This window comes from Argopecten irradians, chromosome 2 (genome assembly GCF_041381155.1).
Source record: "Argopecten irradians isolate NY chromosome 2, Ai_NY, whole genome shotgun sequence".
Taxonomy (NCBI): domain Eukaryota; kingdom Metazoa; phylum Mollusca; class Bivalvia; order Pectinida; family Pectinidae; genus Argopecten; species Argopecten irradians.
The window spans coordinates 69,249,905-69,269,189 of record NC_091135.1 but is presented as its reverse complement, the minus strand read 5'-3'; the positions used below and the strand labels follow the sequence as shown (position 1 = coordinate 69,269,189).

The following is a 19,285-nucleotide window of genomic DNA, read 5'->3' as shown; positions in this document are numbered from 1 at the left end:
TGTTGTTTTCAGAAACAACACACAGGAGGGTGTAATGGATGTTAATTATGTAACGACACGAGGTCCGACACATGTTAATGTCTAATAACACAAAAAATTAATTCCATGCTGGTCGCCGTGGAAATGTACTTTCATACGTGTGCAGTGCCAGTAAATATTATTAACGCAGTATTAAAATATCACATTAGATGTCGCAAATGGCTGCCACTACCGTCACGGGTAAAAAGCTTTGTTGACTTGGTGTCACATGTGGAACATTCTCGGTATCGTTAAAGCAGCCTCATGTGCTCGCGTTACACGATTCCTAAATGTATCACGCGTTATATCTTTTATATTTGGATCAGCACCGGACACAGTAGTCAATTTATATACTGTAGTGTTGATGGTGTAAAAGCCCAATTATCGAACTTCATTTTTATACTTGATGAACATTTGTAAACAATTGCAAAATAGTCAATGATTATATTCAGAATATTTGATTCTATCATGTGATATTCCTAAAATGTGTGTATCTTTTAGTTGTTCAATAGAATCATGCCAATTGTTAACCATAAAACTCATTGATAAAAAGAACAATTCCACAAAAGTAGATGTGTCGCCTACACAGCATCACAAAAATAGTTATTTACAGTTGAAAATATTGTTAATAATTAGGTAAAGTTATCAATTACGTATCTGGGCCCATCTTTTAAAACATTTACATGTGTCTAATATAACTTTCACATTATGTTTCATACCTAAGCAAGTGAAATTTAATTACAACTCATTATGATCTGAATTCATGCAATCACCAATTTCCACATGCCAGATCAGCAAATTCTCTTGGAAAAACACTTGGAAAACAGTAACGTAGAGTAAAATCCGATGAATTATCTGTTTTTACGATTTTCAAATATCGACGGATTTTGACCAGTATCAAACCTATCCTAGATTCCATTGATTTAAAGCAATATAATAATGCAAACTAATAAGAAAACTATGGATTTATCTGTTTTGACGATTTTTAAAACCCGTAACTCTTGCAAATATTGACGGATTTTGACCAGTATCGAAATCATCCGAGATTTTATTGATACATGTATAATGTAATATACCAAATTTTGTTGAAATCGGACAATAAATATTAAAGTTATCGCATGGAAACCTTTTCTTGGACGCCGACATTGTGATACCTGTATGTCGTCCTTGCGTTGCAATCGTTAGTCCCTCCATACATGTTAACTTTATGTCCCTGCTTTCATACAGCATGAACATACATTCACATCGAGTACTAAAACGCCAGTATTTCTCTGTATACTTAGTATTTACAGGACCTAAAGCAATATCAAAGTTAACTAGACGTGGCTACCCGTTGTAATCAGCAGCTGGATACCACGTTACTCCGGTACCCCACACCATCAATAATGGGATTTCCAGTTCTCCAGGGAGACACGTGAGTATCACAAAGAATAGTGTTTTCTCAGTACAAAACCAATGTTGATAGAGACAGATCCTCCCCACAGGAGGGGGTGAATTAATTGATCCGACAGTGGTAATGAATACCAGTCGTAGTTCGCATTCTGGTACAATATCACACTTCTTATGGTCAACTTACATCTAAATATATGAATATGTGTTTTATCTCCACTGGCGGATTGATTTGTTCTCTTATATCAACGATAAACGCCTTTGATCTTAAGTCATTTCGACACATAAAGATATTTGATTTTAAATAAAAGCGTTAATAAACATTAATGATTCGTTGTGCATGAGATGTTGCTTCTATTGTATGCCTTATTTCACAGGTGTTTACAAAATTGAGAATTTTGCAAATTAATTGAAGAATTTGATAAAAAAAAACGATCTTTTTCTTCTACATCTCAAAGAAACAAAAACAACAATCGAAAGTTGTAGAAGATGCAATAAAAGACGACAGCACCCATAAAGTACATTTCTACACAAAGTCAAGTAAAGTACATTACAAGAATCCATGTTTATATATATCTATAATCTTCCGTGCCATGCACAAAACATGTATTAAGACACTTTTTTGTGTCTAAGTAGAATAAAATCTTGAAATATTGAGAATACCATTAAGCTAACCATACTTGTATGACCAGTGTGAGGCCTGTAATGTGTTTTAGTCCGCGGATGGTAGGTATATTACTGGTGTTGCCCGTGACCTCGGTTCACCAGACCCTGGCTCTGTTTTCGTTCCCCCGCTGTTGGGGCCTCGATACATCCATCCCGTCCTGGGGAGGGGCAAACCCTCCAGATCAGGCACGAGCCCCGACAGTTTCGGCGGAGGCCTGCATCCCCAGGGGGCCACGTTAATGGCAGTGAAGGGGTGTGGCCTTTATTAGTAAACACTATATGTGGATCGACTGGAATCACTCTCTCCTTTGTCACACAGGGTCTAAGTTGATACAGACGTTTTTAATTTCACTACAGTTATGTTTTAGATGAAGGTTGTAACAAGTTCAAAGCTGTTATTAAGCTAGTGTTACCTCTAACTTAAATCAGAACCAGATCCAATAATACAAAATGCTTATACCGCGAACACTGTATTTAAAAATGACTTAGGAAAATACACCCTCGTGATTTTATTATGCAATTCAGTTTATAATGATTATAAATGAAACTAACATGGCTGTTGGGTGCATCTCGATAAACACTGCTCAAACTTCATAACGGTAAAGAAGAGAAACCAATATGATAGACTAGAACTGGCGATGTTTTACATTATAAATATATTACACGTGAGTTTGTGAGAGAAATAGAAGTGTTATTGAAACAGTGTGGGTAAAACAATATTTGTAGGGGCATGAATATCCTGGAGAACGCCTGTTTCATTTGTCTATTGATAATAATGATCATTGTATCATAGACATGAAGTTCCAACAATTATCCAGGATTATTTCATTCGAATGTTTATTACATAATCAAAACACACCCTGTTAATAGACGTTAACACAATCAGTAAACAATCAATAATGCTTTTGTTAAGTCAAATCTCAGCAAACATAATTCCATGGTATTTACGGACCTCTTTTTGTCCATCTAACTAACATTTTTCGCACTTTTGATCTATTTAGTTCTGTTCAACTTCAACAAAGTGATGTATAGACGTGCACAATAACACAAATTTAAACAGGGAGTATACCATCAAGTATCTACCATTTATGAGTCTTTTGGCATTAGACAAAGTATCTCCCTGATGACAACACCCTTTAAGTTCCTTTAGTTTATCCTAACGTAAATATCATTTGGCATTACCATTATCCTGTAATTCAACCTCAGTGTTTTTATATAGGATTATAAGATTAATTAGTTTATTTTTCTCATGTTGGCAGGGAAAGACATTTAATCATTATTAAATTCCACATTTGAATTGAAAAATCGACATTTTAAACAAATGGACCGATCAGCTACCAGACATCATGAAATGTAAATCTTAAATCTCGATAGGACAAACCTCCGGCATTATGTTTGGGAGACAAAAAAACCACTGCGCCCCTATCTATATACACCCACCACATCTATCTCCTCCATCAGAGGTCTTCGTTTTTAGGTTTGTTTTGATCCCTGTGATAATCCATGATGCTCCTGACACCCAAATCTAATACCAGGACTTTGCAGTTTTCCTCACACAGATAGAGAGAATTTGATATATGTAGTATCACACAGTAAATCTTCTCGCCCTCATGAATGGTTCCCTTAATTCTTTGTTATCGTCTAGAATCTAGCACACCGCATATATCATAACATCTTAAAATCTGGCAGCATTTCCGAAGAAAACTATTTATACCTTAGATACGGTCCAGTGAAATCAGTACTTAGATCGCTGTTGAAATGCAAAATTAAATTTTCTGTTTGAAGTTGGTCATACTTTAAAGCTGTTAAAATCTTCAAAACGCGTAGAGTTTCATATCAGTATGTTCTACATTGGCTTAAACGTCGGGGCATCAGCTAGTTATAAATTGATTGATTTTTGTCATTTACAGTTTAAAAATAGGGTGTAGTTTTAACAGCTTCTGATTATTGTATCAAACAAAACATGACTTTCATTGCCCTGAGCGACAGATAACGGCACCGTCTTAACCTTGTACAGATTCTGTCCCAGATGTATACACACCAATAGGAAACCCAAGACATATGCCACTCTTTAAGGCATTGAGTGCTGATAAACTTTTCTAATCCATGGTCTCATGCACAGATAGGACTGTTTTAAAGTATCGGCGCGTGGCCCAAACAACCACCTCACAGGAACAGTCTGGTCTTTGTCACGGGGTCAACATTGATGAGATAAGAACTGGTATATAAGACAAAAAGTGATACGTCGAAACAATGCCCCATTTGAAATAAAAATATGCCCCATTTCAAATGAAACAATGTCCAATTTGAAATATCGTAAACTGGTTACTCCGTGATCACCCAAGCACTTCAATAAACTGGATTCCAATGCATGATTAAGGTGTTCATTAAAGAAAAATCTAACCTGATATCACCATACTGGGTCTTGATGTTTTGATTCAACGACATTTTCTAACTAGGATTTTCGTAACTGCCAATTTGTTTTGCAAGGTGGTCACCAAGGAAATTGCTTTTTCACGGTACATCAATATAAAAAATATTGTCGATTTAATAATCCAGACATTTCGCATAAAGGAGTGATGGCTTCTATCTATTGCCATAGAATTGTGGTTAAAAACACCTTCATATAACTATGGCGTTTTCCTCTTATCATGTGTCAAACCACTACTTCATTTCTTCCTCTATTGTGAGATGTGGAAAGGCTGCAGACATTGACCACTCCGGTTAGTATCTGCTTGTTATCAGGACCGACTATGGGGTGTAGAAGTGGGGTCTTATTTACAGCTTGTTATCTTGGCTGGAGAAAAAACATCAAACTGAATGTGAAACTGATTGCTATAATGGAAGTGGTCAATTTCTCTCTCATCACAGCTGGGTGTTGGCCAATAAATCGTGACCCCCATTAGAGAGGGTACATAGAGCACTAGAGATAGGGAGGACCACACGGAATAACAGTCACAGATATACCCCCAATTACAACGATTCTACACCATCCACGAGCCTGGTCCACTTCAACGATCACCATGCAATTAGCCAGTTGATAATTGCGAGACCATGCAGGTGCTTGCTACCGCTAACGAGTGTTAAGTCCATCAATGAGTTTTTGATAAATGTGTAGATATTATTCAAGTTAGGGTTGTCATCAAGTTAGGGTTGTCATCAAGTTAGGGTTGTCATCAAGTTCAAAGTTTGTCCTAATTGTGATGTATATGCATGCTGAAACTTCAATGAAAGATAGAAAACAATGAAATAAATCGTCCTTCTAAAGAAATAAGTTTCATGGCTAGTTAAATAAGAATTGGAATAGGAGTAAATAAATTACGATCTGAAACAGTGTTCAGCAAAACATTGAAAACTCCATGTGTTTTATTATACTGTCCTGACAATCAAATGCTATATCAAATATGCATAAATACATTATCCAAACACCGTTGTGGTTGATTTTGGCACTAGTATACCTTACGACCTCGTACGTCTGTCGTCAAATTTAACAGCAAATTGGGTATAATAAAACCATTCATCACAAAACTTACGTTTATGAATCTGTTATATGTAGAATGTATCGATGGCGGAAATCATTACAATTTAGAAGGCAGATTGATTGCTTTTTTAGAATTCAAACTACCTCGGGTAAATGATAGAAAAGATGCTACCAATTATATACAGTAATGTAATAACTCTTAGTAATAACTACGGCCATTGTCATACAGTAAACTTACGAATCCAACAAAGAGGAATCTCAAAAACATACAATGAAGGATCCAACAAAGAGGAATCTCAAAAACATACAATGAGGGATGAGATCTTTCCATGGAGAAGGCGTACAAAGAAAGATAGATGGAAAGATGAACCTTTCTGTGTTTTCTACATAAACGAGGAATATCTCTAGTCTCCCAAAGCCTAGGAGATAAACAATGATACGTATAAAAGCTGACATGTACACTATCTACCCACAATTATCTACATCTGAATCTGAGCCTAGGGAATCTGTGGCTTCCACAAAACCTACACTGTAGAATCTCTGATGATTTATAGAGAAACACAAATATAATACACACAGTATGTGACCTTACCATGGAATGGTTAATATAGGAAAACAAATAATGGACAAACAGTAGGTGATCTTACTATGGAATGGTTAAGATAGGAAAACAAATAATGGACAAATAGTACGTCAACTTACCATGGAATGGTTAATAAAGGAAAACAAATAATGAACAAATAGAAAGTCAATTTACCATGGAATGGTTAATATAGGAAAACAAATAATGGACAAATAGTAGGTGATCTTACCATGGAATGGTTAAGATAGGAAAACAAATAATGAACAAATAGTACGTCAACTTACCATGGAATGGTTAATATAGGAAAACAAATAATGGACAAACAGTAGGTGATCTTACCATGGAATGGTTAAGATAGGAAAACAAATAATGGACAAATAGTACGTCAACTTACCATGGAATGGTTAATATAGGAAAACAAATAATGGACAAATAGTACGTCAACTTACCATGGAATGGTTAATATAGGAAAACAAATAATGGACAAATAGTACGTCAACTTACCATGGAATGGTTAATATAGGGAGGACACAAATGATAGAAAAAAAGTGGGTAAACCTAACTAGATATATCATCAGTGAGAAATCCATTTAATTGAACTGCATATGATTGATAGTTATAATGCTATGAAAGTTTCACAGTGCATCAATGAACAATTGCTGCCTCGTCTCTGTATGGGTGACGTTTCAATGTGGTTCACAGATGTTCAAAATGATAAAGAAAAACAATTTTATGGAATCTTTTTACTGTAATTCTTTTAACAGTTCATGGCTTCACCTGCTTTATGCCTTGCAAAAACATACTTAATTGATATTATTAAAACTCCATCAAAAGCATTATCTAATATCATATAATGCTAATGGTATAATTTCTCTTTAATAACGGTCTATATATACACAGAAGTATTGGATTTACTCCCAATATTTTGCATGGAAAATGAAAGTAATTTCCTTTATCAAGATCAGATTAAACTGAAGAATGAAAAACATCTTGTGTATGAAAATTTCCCTGAAACTGGAAATTGAATTCCTAGTACATGATAATGAGAGTGAAAACCGTTCTTAAAGATGGGGTCAGTTTGGTAACTACATTAACGTTATTCAACATGCTTTTCTTGGCAGGAGATATTTAGACAATTATTTATCACTACACTGCAATGAAAGTAATGAATATACAGACACAATATCAAAGTACCAAACAAAAGCCAAGTCGACAGCAATATGCACTGTAACGATTTCTGATTCAGTTTTGGCATGTATTGTCAGGGAATTAAGTGGATTGCACCACATAGCCCCCCTGGTGATACGATAGATGCCAGGCCTCAAACTAGCTCACTTAGAACGCTACATCTCTATGACAACACGAATCCATCATCTACCTGTGTGAAGCTACAGAGAGAGTGTGAATTACATAGTTACAGCTTCTGTAGCAACAGAGGAAATGCTACTTAATAGGATCACAAAAGATAAATACGATGCATCAGTCAGGATGGTAGGAAATAGATGATCTCTGCTTATATTCTGATGTTTAACCCCATTAAAATTATTCTCATTTGACAGAATTGAAAGAAAACGTTTTTTGTAATCCAATGTGTCACTTCTTAGTTTTTTCTATTGATTACGTTCAACTCAGGACGCATTTTGTATATAAACCAGAGCAAAATACCATTAAAACCAGCTATAATTAACTATTTTAATCTTTCACAAATAGATACTGACAGTGTTGTCTGGCTGACCAACAGATGGTATTGTAATTGGAGCACTTCAGTAGATATGACCAACATGCAGTTAATTTGACCTTAATTGATGATAAAAATATAACATTGAACTAGGAATTATTTTGGTGAATGCATCATTTTATATACAACTTTGGTACCTTGTCCCCTCCAAACAGTTTAATCAATGATGCAGGAATAATTATCTCAACAAAGCTTTCCCCTTCCTGATCACTCTGTTATTCAGCTGAACTTTCGGTAAATATCTATGAGCCCACAGGTTCCAGACGACTAAAACACCAGGTTTTACGTCAGGCATTCCTGGTTTATTGGAGGACAACAGGAAGTCTATGTGTACTACAGGTAACGGTGGACCTAAACACATAACATACTACCTATATACCTTAGGTTTGTCTACAGTAAGAGAGGGTTCAAAGGGATAAATCACACAGGAAGGAGTCAGAATGGATGGGTGTGTGTGCCCGTGTACCCTGTAAAGCACCCAATGGTACAGGGAATTCCCCACCATACACTAGTCCTCTGTATATTATACCCAGGACGTAATACCTGCTTTTTATATCATCACATAAATAAGGGTAGTTCCATAAACCTAACTTCCTCTTTAACTCCAATTAGCTCTAAAGCCAGTTTTACCATCTCTAGGAAGAATACAACCAAACCCCTACCCCCCAGCAGCTATCCTCCATGACGAAGAGTAGTCAGTGTGTGGTAGGAAGTTCTCTCTCCATATACAATACTCAAACTGTCTATTATACTACTCACCAGTCTATTGGCCAACATAGAAAAACTTTAAACTCAAGGATAATTACAACATTGACTTCAGTGCACTAATTGTGCATCTGTGCATTTAGTGCTATATATCAATGCATGATGTAAGACTTATTGCAATTGGTGCACTGAACAGGCATAACTACAACAGAGAACAAATATATTAGATTTTTGTGAATGTTTTTATAAACAGGTGGAGTATCTGGAAACATTAAATGATCTATAGCAAGCACCTCACAACTGTCTCTAGCTACATGTTTCCTACTAGTAACCGAGATATTGAAGACTAGAGGTAGAATGTTGGGACACCGTTGACCGCTCGACCACCAATACTGCAGTCCTTCATTCCCAGCCACAGCAATAACATCAATCAAGAGAAATTTGACTAAAATGCTGCTAGATTTAAATACTGCTTCCACAAAAATGTATGCTCTTGAACACATGACTTTAGTACTCCTAGTTGTAATGAAATCTAGATAATAGTTTTAGTAACTTTCATTTCACAAGGGACTTCAATATAACTTGGTTCCACTGTATAACAACTATGTTTTCAGAGTAAATTCAACTTGGTATTATCGTCTTTAATCATCTCCTTATTTTCATTCTAGAACGGGGGATATCAAGTTTTTCATTTTCCTGTCAAAAAAGATTTCTGAAAAGGAAGTCAGCTGTATTCTAAAGGGAATAGCTTTGGCTGTAATGAGATGGAGGTCGGCTCATCCAAATATCATCTGGTTAGTGTTTATTCTATCATAGTTGATCAGGCCTTGTTATCAGGTTTTGCACACACAATTACCTCCCCTGACAACACTCTCCTGATATTTACATTTCACAGGTAGGACAAACCCCATGAAGTCCCGTTTGATGGCTGCCTGATGTCTATTCCACAGCACCAGATCAAAGGCCATCTGCTGGGGTACGGGGTGATTCACTCTCACACACACCAAAAAACAGCCATTGAATGCTGTTCATATAACGATCTGTGATCCCTATCTCTATCTCTGTAAAATCAGACCTCCACATCATTTTTTTACCTCTGATAGGTCTAGGGCCAAAACAGAGAAATCATAACACACATTTAACTATGACACATTTATTTTTTATTCCGTTTAACAAACCAATCTTGCGACTATCAAACAATTTGATTCTATTTTGATTACAAGAGTGTAAAAACCTTGCCAATTTTTAATTTTACATCTTCAGATGTTAAAAAACATCTTTCATCTTAACCCTCAGACCAAAAAGACTGAACAGTTAAGTCTTCAAGTCTTAATATACATAGTTCCCTGAAAATGTTCTAAATATGTTGGTAAGCATGCAGAAATAAGAATTAATAGGCATCAAGATGGGCCATAATTATTCATAAACCTAAGGTAAAACAATTCTCACTTTTTCAACCAACAGTTTTAGAACAGGTTTGAGAACTGATCCTGAACTTTTTGACTTCCGTTGGGCAATTTTCTTGCAGCCAGTTAAAAATAAAGACATATTTACAAGCATCTGTTTTCAAGAACTGCAGCACTAATTAATAGATGTACTTTGAAACCATTACAAATTTCAACAAAATGAAAGACAACTTACCCCAGCCTGACAGTCTACAGAGGTCTTTGAGCCGAGGTTGACAATTCTCCCGTCGGCATAATACATCAGATTCCTCCCTAAGTGTCCAGGTTCTCCACCTACAAAGAGGACGATATCAATGTCTATCTACAGACTAACCTAAGTGTCCAGGTTCTCCACCTACAAAGAGGACGATATCAATGTCTATATCTATAGACTAACCTAAGTGTCCAGGTTCTCAACCTACAAAGAAGACGATATCAATGTCTATCTACAGACTAACCTTAGTGTCCAGGTTCTCCACCTACAAAGAGGACGATATCAATGTCTATATCTATAGACTAACCTAAGTGTCCAGGTTCCCCACCTACAAAGAGGACGACATCAATGTCTATCTACAGACTAACCTAAGTGTCCAGGTTCTCCACCTACAAAGAGGACGATATCAATGTCTATATCTATAGACTAACCTACGTGTCCAGGTTCTCCACCTACAAAGAGGACGATATCAATGTCTATATCTATAGACTAACCTAAGTGTCCAGGTTCCCCACCTACAAAGAGGACGACATCAATGTCTATCTACAGACTAACCTAAGTGCCCAGGTTCTCCACCTACAAAGAGGACACATCAATGTCTATATCTATAGACTAACCTAAGTGTCCAGGTTCTCCACCTACAAAGAGGACGATATCAATGTCTATATCTATAGACTAACCTAAGTGCCCAGGTTCTCCACCTACAAAGAGGACGACATCAATGTCTATCTACAGACTAACCTAAGTGTCCAGGTTCTCCACCTACAAAGAGGACGATATCAATGTCTATAAACATTACCAGGTCTATCTACAGACTAACCTAAGTGTCCAGGTTCTCCACCTACAAAGAGGACGATATCAATGTCTATAAACATTACCAGGTCTATCTACAGACTAACCTAAGTGTCCAGGTTCTCCACCTACAAAGAGGACGATATCAATGTCTATAAACATTACCAGGTCTATCTACAGACTAACCTAAGTGTCCAGGTTCTCCACCTACAAAGAGGACGACATCAATGTCTATCTACAGACTAACCTTAGTGTCCAGGTTCTCCACCTACAAAGAGGACGATATCAATGTCTATAAACATTACCAGGTCTATCTACAGACTAACCTAAGTGTCCAGGTTCTCCACCTACAAAGAGGACGACATCAATGTCTATCTACAGACTAACCTAAGTGTCCAGGTTCTCCACCTACAAAGAGGATGATATCAATGTCTATAAACATTACCATGTTTATCTACAGACTAACCTACGTGTCCAGGTTCTCCACCTACAAAGAGGATGATATCAATGTCTATAAACATTACCAGGTCTATCTATAGACTAACCTAAATGTCCAGGTTCTCCACCTACAAAGAGGATGATATCAATGTCTATAAACATTACCATGTTTATCTATAGACTAACCTAAGTGTCCAGGTTCTCCACCTACAAAGAGGATGATATCAATGTCTATCTACAGACTAACCTACGTGTCCAGGTTCTCCACCTACAAAGAGGACGATATCAATGTCTATAAACACTACCAGGTCTATCTATAGACTAACCTAAATGTCCAGGTTCTCCACCTACAAAGAGGATGGTATTAATGTCTATAAACATTACCAGGTCTATCTATAGACTAACCTAAATGTCCAGGTTCTCCACCTACAAAGAGGATGGTATCAATGTCTATAAACATTACCAGGTCTATCTATAGACTAACCTACATGTCCAGGTTCTCCACCTACAAAGAAGATGATATCAATGTCTATAAACATTACCAGGTCTATCTATAGACTAACCTAAATGTCCAGGTTCTCCACCTACAAAGAGGATGATATCAATGTCTATAAACATTACCAGGTCTATCTATAGACTAACCTAAGTGTCCAGGTTCTCCACCTACAAAGAGGATGGTATCAATGTCTATAAACATTACCAGGTCTATCTATAGACTAACCTAAGTGTCCAGGTTCTCCACCTACAAAGAGGATGATATCAATGTCTATAAACATTACCAGGTCTATCTATAGACTAACCTAAATGTCCAGGTTCTCCACCTACAAAGAGGATGGTATTAATGTCTATAAACATTACCATGTTTATCTATAGACTAACCTAAATGTCCAGGTTCTCCACCTACAAAGAGGATGGTATCAATGTCTATAAACATTACCAGGTCTATCTATAGACTAACCTACATGTCCAGGTTCTCCACCTACAAAGAGGATGGTATCAATGTCTATAAACATTACCAGGTCTATCTATAGACTAACCTAAATGTCCAGGTTCTCCACCTACAAAGAGGATGGTATTAATGTCTATAAACATTACCATGTTTATCTATAGACTTACACTGCAATTCATCCAAATTTCTCTATCCCAGAGGGATCTTGGCGCCCACCAAAGAATGATCTATATCTGACAAAGGAATGATGGATCTTTTCTCTACTTTTTAAACTTTTTCAAACATACTACATATAAAATTTGAGACAGATCGCTTCAGTAGCTTTTGAGAAATAGCGGTAACAAACTTCAACTATCAAAATCCAAGATGACTCCTTGGCGGCCATCTTGTTAACCGATCGGTCCCAAAATGCAATATACACAACAAGGGCCATAGGGGAACCTACATGTTAAATTTGAGAAAGATCCCTTCAGCACTTTTTGAGAAATAGGGATATCAAACCTTGACTATCAAAATCCAAGATGGCCGCCTGGCGGCCATCTTGTTTTTCCTATCAGCCTCAAAATCTGTATGGCACAAATAGGGACCAAGGGTAACCTCCATGTGAAGTTTGAACAAAATGCCTTCAGTAGTTCTCAAGAAATATCGCTAACAAACTTCAACTGCCAAAATCAAAGATGGCTGCCTGGCGGCCATCTTGTTTTTCCGATCAGCCTCAAAATCTGTATGGCACAAATGTGGACCAAGGGGACCCTCCATGTGAAGTTTGAACAAAATTCCTTAAGTAGTTCTCAAGAAATATTGAGAACAAACTTCAACTGCCAAAATCAAAGATGGCTGCCTGGCGGCCATCTTGTTTTTCCGATCAGCCTCAAAATCTGTATGGCACAACTAGGGACCAAGGGTACCCTCCATGTGAAGTTTGAACAAAATCCCTTCAATAGTTCTCCAGAAATATCAATAACAAACTTCAACTGCCAAAATCAAAGATGGCTGCCTGGCGGCCGTCTTGTTTTTCCGATCAGCCTCAAAATCTGTATGGCACAACTAGGGACCAAGGGTAACCTCCATGTGAAGTTTGAACAAAATCCCTTCAGTAGTTCTCAAGAAATATCGATAACAAACTTCAACTGCCAAAATCAAAGATGTCTGCCTGGCGGCCATCTTGTTTTTCCGATCAGCCTCAAAATCTGTATGGCACAACTAGGGACCAAGGGTAACCTCCATGTGAAGTTTGAACAAAATCCCTTCAGTAGTTCTCAAGAAATATCGTTAATAAATTTCAACTGCCAAAATCAAAGATGGCCGCCTGGCGGCCATCTTGTTTTTCCGATCAGCCTCAAAATCTGTATGGCACAACTAGGGACCAAGGGTAACCTCCATGTGAAGTTTGAACAAAATCCCTTCAGTAGTTCTCAAGAAATATCGCTAACAAACTTCAACTGCCAAAATCAAAGATGGCTGCCTGGCGGCCGTCTTGTTTTTCCGATCAGCCTCAAAATCTGTATGGCACAAATGTGGACCAAGGGGACCCTCCATGTGAAGTTTGAACAAAATCCCTGCAGCAGTTTTTAGGAAATAGTGATAACAAGCATTGTTTACGGATGGACGATGGACGACAGACGCCGGACGCCGGACGACGGACCATGGACGCAGGGCGATTTGAATAGCCCACCATCTGATGATGGTGGGCTAAAAAAAGACTTACATATGGATAAAGGTAAGAATTCAGACACCAGATCATGCCTGAATTGTTCCTTATTTTGATTTCTACATGATGAACACATTGTCTGTGGGACAACAAACCTATTGTGTGATTGTGTAAATTTATTCAAACCTCAGATTTTTGTTTGGTAAAATGTGTGCTGTCTATACCATGCATCTATATCACACAGTTTTACCATGCAATATCAAATAGGGCAAACCATTGGCTGGACTTTGGTGACCATCTTGGATGTTTTACATATTAAGTGAACAAAAGATATTTTATTGATAAAATATACATGTACATATATACAATGCTGATACATGAGAAGTTCCTCAGACAAGCTCTGGCTGACATATGTAAATAGAATAGTAAGATCAGATGGAAATTGTAATACAATGTCATAGCATCCTTATAAGCGATGAATAGAAAGACAGGTAGAAAACAGGTAAACACTTAACATACCAGAGGAAAGGTTATAGGATCACACTGGTCCTACCATTCTCACTATAGATGATCTTGGATTCTGATCCCCAAAGGAAACCTAAAGACAATCTCAGAGCTTTATCTCACTCCTTTGGGAATGGGGCCCCTGGCTTTGAATTTGGGAATATGTGCGACAAATCCAAGATTTGGGAAATATTATGAAATATGAAATAAAGCATAACAAATAAGACTCTTTATTTCCAGTGTAGTTTATGTACTTTTCTGAAGCCAATTCACGAATATTTAAAGCCTTAATAGCCAACTAAGTACATGCAATGTTTTTGGATAGTCTTCAATAAACTTATTTACTTTGATTTTGGGAAATTTAAGGCTTGAATTGGGAAAAACTAAGAGGATTTGCCATGGGGAATGGGGCCGAGATTCAGGCTAAAAAACAAGCCCTGTAATAATCTAGAGGACTTTGACCCCTAATCACACTTAGACAGGTGTGGGGTGTGGTATTATATCAGCCGGGGCCAATACACAGCAGATGTGGGACTAATTAACACCTAAATCTGACTGATAACATGTAAACCCTATAACTCACAACATTTCCTATTGCTGTTGTCTTTGATCTTAGAGCTGTTTGTATTCATAAAAAGTGTACTGACCAATACTAAACCACCCAAAGTACCAGGGTTTCTATACATATGACACCACAGTCACTGCTTCAGGCCACTAGACTCTGATGATCAAGTATTAGAAAATCTGAGAAAAAATATTATTTGTGAAATAAACTTCATGTTTTAATTAACATTTTCCATCATTTTATTTTTCATGGCCTTGGCTTTCTTTCCTGAATGTTCAGAGCCATTTGTTCATGTCTACATATCCTAATAACATTTAATTGAATTACACAATTTTTCTTGTGATCAACAACATTCTAGTGAACCAAAGTCTGCATCGATCATTATCTTTAAAACAGCTTAAATTTCAGTGGAGAGGCCAATGATTATTGAGAATTTTGTGTTAATCTTATCTTGTCCTTTAAATCAAGTGACCCACACATCTGATTTCAATACTGTAACATATTCATACTGTATATTAAATCTGAAGTTATAATAACCGATTAAAAAGGAATATACATAGAGCTTTTTACCAGATAACTAAAGAGGCACAGAAAACACCTGTGGTTCACCTGGCCGACCCCCAAACCATTCACCATGGTACAGGTGTCGAGACCAAGTAATTAAGGTGTGTGTTTCTGTGAATGTTACAGCAGCAGGAGAAAAATCAGCCATTTATTGTCAGGAATACCAGTGACATGTGGGTGTATGTTACATTTATATTTGTACTAAGTTAAAAACGCTTGTCTGTGTAGAAATGGCTGCCAACTCCATATACCTGCCACAGGTGTCAGTACCAGATATAGCTGCTCTGTCATACCCTGTGACAGACTCTCCTATGTAAAAACTGCAGTACCGAAAACTGATGTGAAAACATGCAGGTTCTTAGGGATCGGTATGTACACTGTAGATTTACTATTACAATGTAGTTAATTATATATAACTCTTAACATTGACAAGGTGCAACATCTAATCTTAATTGCAGATCAACATAAAATGGCTTCCTTGAGAAGTTACTCTGACCCAATGACCTTGAAATGACCTTGAATATATATTTACTGTTGATAATTCCCTTACAAAAGTCTGAATGACCTTTAATGGTGGCAAAGTGTTGATGATAACACTTTTGCAATGACAAGACCAAAGATAGTTCTGTAACTGCAACAAGTTTCCAAGGAATTCATTTAGTAAATAAAGCTACCGGGGGTACTAGGGTTTTTTAGTATTGTAGTTAATGTTGTATAATGAATGTTATATAAAATATATGTTGACAATCAAGTCTCTGAGTACACAGCAACCCTCATGTATTACACTAATGAATAATGGAGTTAAAACAATAGGCCAATGACAGTCGTGTGAGAGACACATTGTCATACAATTACCCATCAAATTACGTCTAATAAGTGACTTGTTTGTTTTAGGTTAGTTTGACAGCCACGAAGTAATATCAATTTGTGGAGCTGGAGAAATGACAACATTATGTGACATCACCACTTAATGTGTACATGGATGTAAATGTGTATGTAATCAGTCTAGATGATGTTACAGATATGTAATGGAGACAAACATTTAGGGATGAACACCGTTTATAGTTTTGCTAAAGAGAACAACTAATGGCAAATTGCCTGTACATTGTATTCATGAAGCACTGTTAGAATACTCTTCAGTTAAGACTCACTTTGGGTTTGAATTTATTTCGTTTTGTAATGTAGCCATTGTATTTAGCAAGTTTTATCAGTGATGGAGAAAAGCCAGAGTACCTGGAGAAAACTATCAATGGCTAGTTAAGCCCACCTCATAAGCTGGCAAACTGTCCAGCATGGCCTTGAAGTTACAACCCAATGGTGTATGACTAGGTAACACTAAACACCTCAGACCACTACGTTACCAAGCTGAACTTGTAAAACATTTCATTGTACTTCCGTAACGGTGGGAGGACAAAGCTACATATTTGTATTCTTGCTTTCCTTCATTTTTTATTGTATAATACTACCTTATTTGTAGTTTTTATTGAGAATATATTTACATTTTTATTACATAAAGTTACATTTAAAAAAAAAAAAAACTTTGCATAAATCATGTCACTAGATTATTTATAAGTGATAAAATTTATAAATGCTCAACTTCCTGCAGAGAAAAATGAAGAGTTTCTCACATACTTTGTCCTTCCTTACAGAAACACCCCATAACCACTTGTGTCTCTGTGAGTTTTACTTGGAACCCATGGAGCTAAAGGTCACGGGTCACTGCGGGTCACTGCGAGACTCATTCCAGTACACCCTAAATCCCTTGGGATCCATATCTCCTAAACCCTTAACTTAATGTTCACACACAGGAGAAAAATTCCAAAACTTTCACCTGATATGAAAATGTAAATGTGTTATGTCACTACGACATGAAAAAGTACATATCTGAAGGCCTCAACACCAGAATTGCCTTCTATCCTAAACACTATCTTATTGTTCCATTGAAAAATGTGCTGAACACGAAAAATAACCAAAAAGTATAAATGTCACAAAAGATTTCTTATTCTCCTTCAATTTATCCACCAAACATTCAAGCCTGGAATCGGTGTGGAAACAGTTGAAGCCTGGAATCGGTGTGGAAACAAAGTCCCCGCTGAAGATATTTTATCAGACAGTTAATCCATCTTAATGATCTCACTTCTCTCAGAAACAAACAATCATACTCAATCAAAAATAAATTATGAAGGCATTCATCATCAAATATCATTTCAATGCTGTTTTTGAAGATTTTATGAGAAATATGAAACATCAGATATTACAAATAGTTTATTTTAGATAGATATTTCACTGTGCAGTCTGGAATCTCATGAATGTATATATCAGGCTCATATATCCATGTACATCACTGTACATTCATATCATCTCATAGTCAAACAAGAGATTTCAATTGAATGGAAACAACTATGTCTTCCTTTTAAGTATTGGACAATGAGGGACCAATGACATATCCCTGTTATACATCTTTGAATGTTGGAAAAGACATTTTTGACCATTGACTTTTGAGTCAAATCTAAAATAAAATGAGCCCATTGTACTACACATTTCCTGAATTTACAATTAGCATTATACTTGCTTTATTGCTTTATGATAAAAGGATTCATTAAAATTAGTTGCCAAACAAGAGTAGCATAATAGATATTAGAACTTTTTTAACATTTCACATTAATGTCAAGGTTAAGTTGACCAGGGATATTTAGAGGAGCAGAGATGTTCTGTTGATGAAATAAAATAAAGATACCTGTTTAAATACAAACATTATTCTGTTAGGACTAATACTAAACTTACTGGGGCCGCGGTGGCCATGTGGTTAAGATGTCTCAACATACTACCATAAGCTCTCCACCTCTGGGTCACAATTTCGAATCTTATGTGAAGAAGTTGCCAGGTACTGACTACAGGTCGGCGTTTTCCTCCGGTACTACGACTTTCCTTTACCAATAAACCTGGCATGTCCTTACATGACCCTGGCTGTTAATAGGACATTAAACTAATAAACACCAAATATAAACTAAACTTACCCTCGAGACCATAGGGTCTGAACACTCGTCTCTCTGTCAATATAGAGAGAGTGAGATTCTTCCTGAACAGGTACTCCCGTATAACACCGTCCCCACCGCAGTGCTGCCCTCTACCACCAGTTCCTAAACTCAGGTGGAACCTCTTCACAATCACTGGGTACCTATTACATAACATAAAATATATGGAAACATCAAGGTAGCCGACAGGCAAATGCAAAATGGCTAAAATATCAATTTAGTAGCGGAAAATAAATAATCAATAAATTTTTTTTTGGTGAACTTGACACACACTTTTAATTTAATTGACAAATAAAAATGATGATATAATTGGCTGTCGATATTTATAGACGTTTGGTCAATAAGACATATGGGTAGAAATGTGATTGGCTCAGTCAGTTACATGGACAGAGAGAGGTTAGATTAGCTACTCAGATAAATGAATGGACAATATTGCTTAGATTCCCAAGAGGTGGTTACAATGGACAGACAAAAAGATTAAAAAAATGCATGTAATTTTTTTAACTATGCAAATTCTATTTTGTTAAAGAAAAGATTTTTAGAAAAAA

General features: G+C 36.6%; 1 protein-coding gene across 1 annotated transcript in view; it reads right to left on the bottom strand.

Moving 5' to 3' along the window:
- LOC138316328 (5-oxoprolinase-like) overlaps nt 1-19,285 on the bottom strand; it is a 115,939-nt gene that overhangs the window by 31,883 nt on the left and 64,771 nt on the right. Inside the window, exons 35-36 of the mRNA XM_069257999.1 lie at nt 18,720-18,880; nt 10,222-10,319 (exon numbers count right to left, since the gene is read on the bottom strand). Of these exons, the coding sequence (XP_069114100.1) occupies nt 10,222-10,319; nt 18,720-18,880 (259 nt within the window). The remainder of the gene's footprint in view (nt 1-10,221; nt 10,320-18,719; nt 18,881-19,285) is intronic.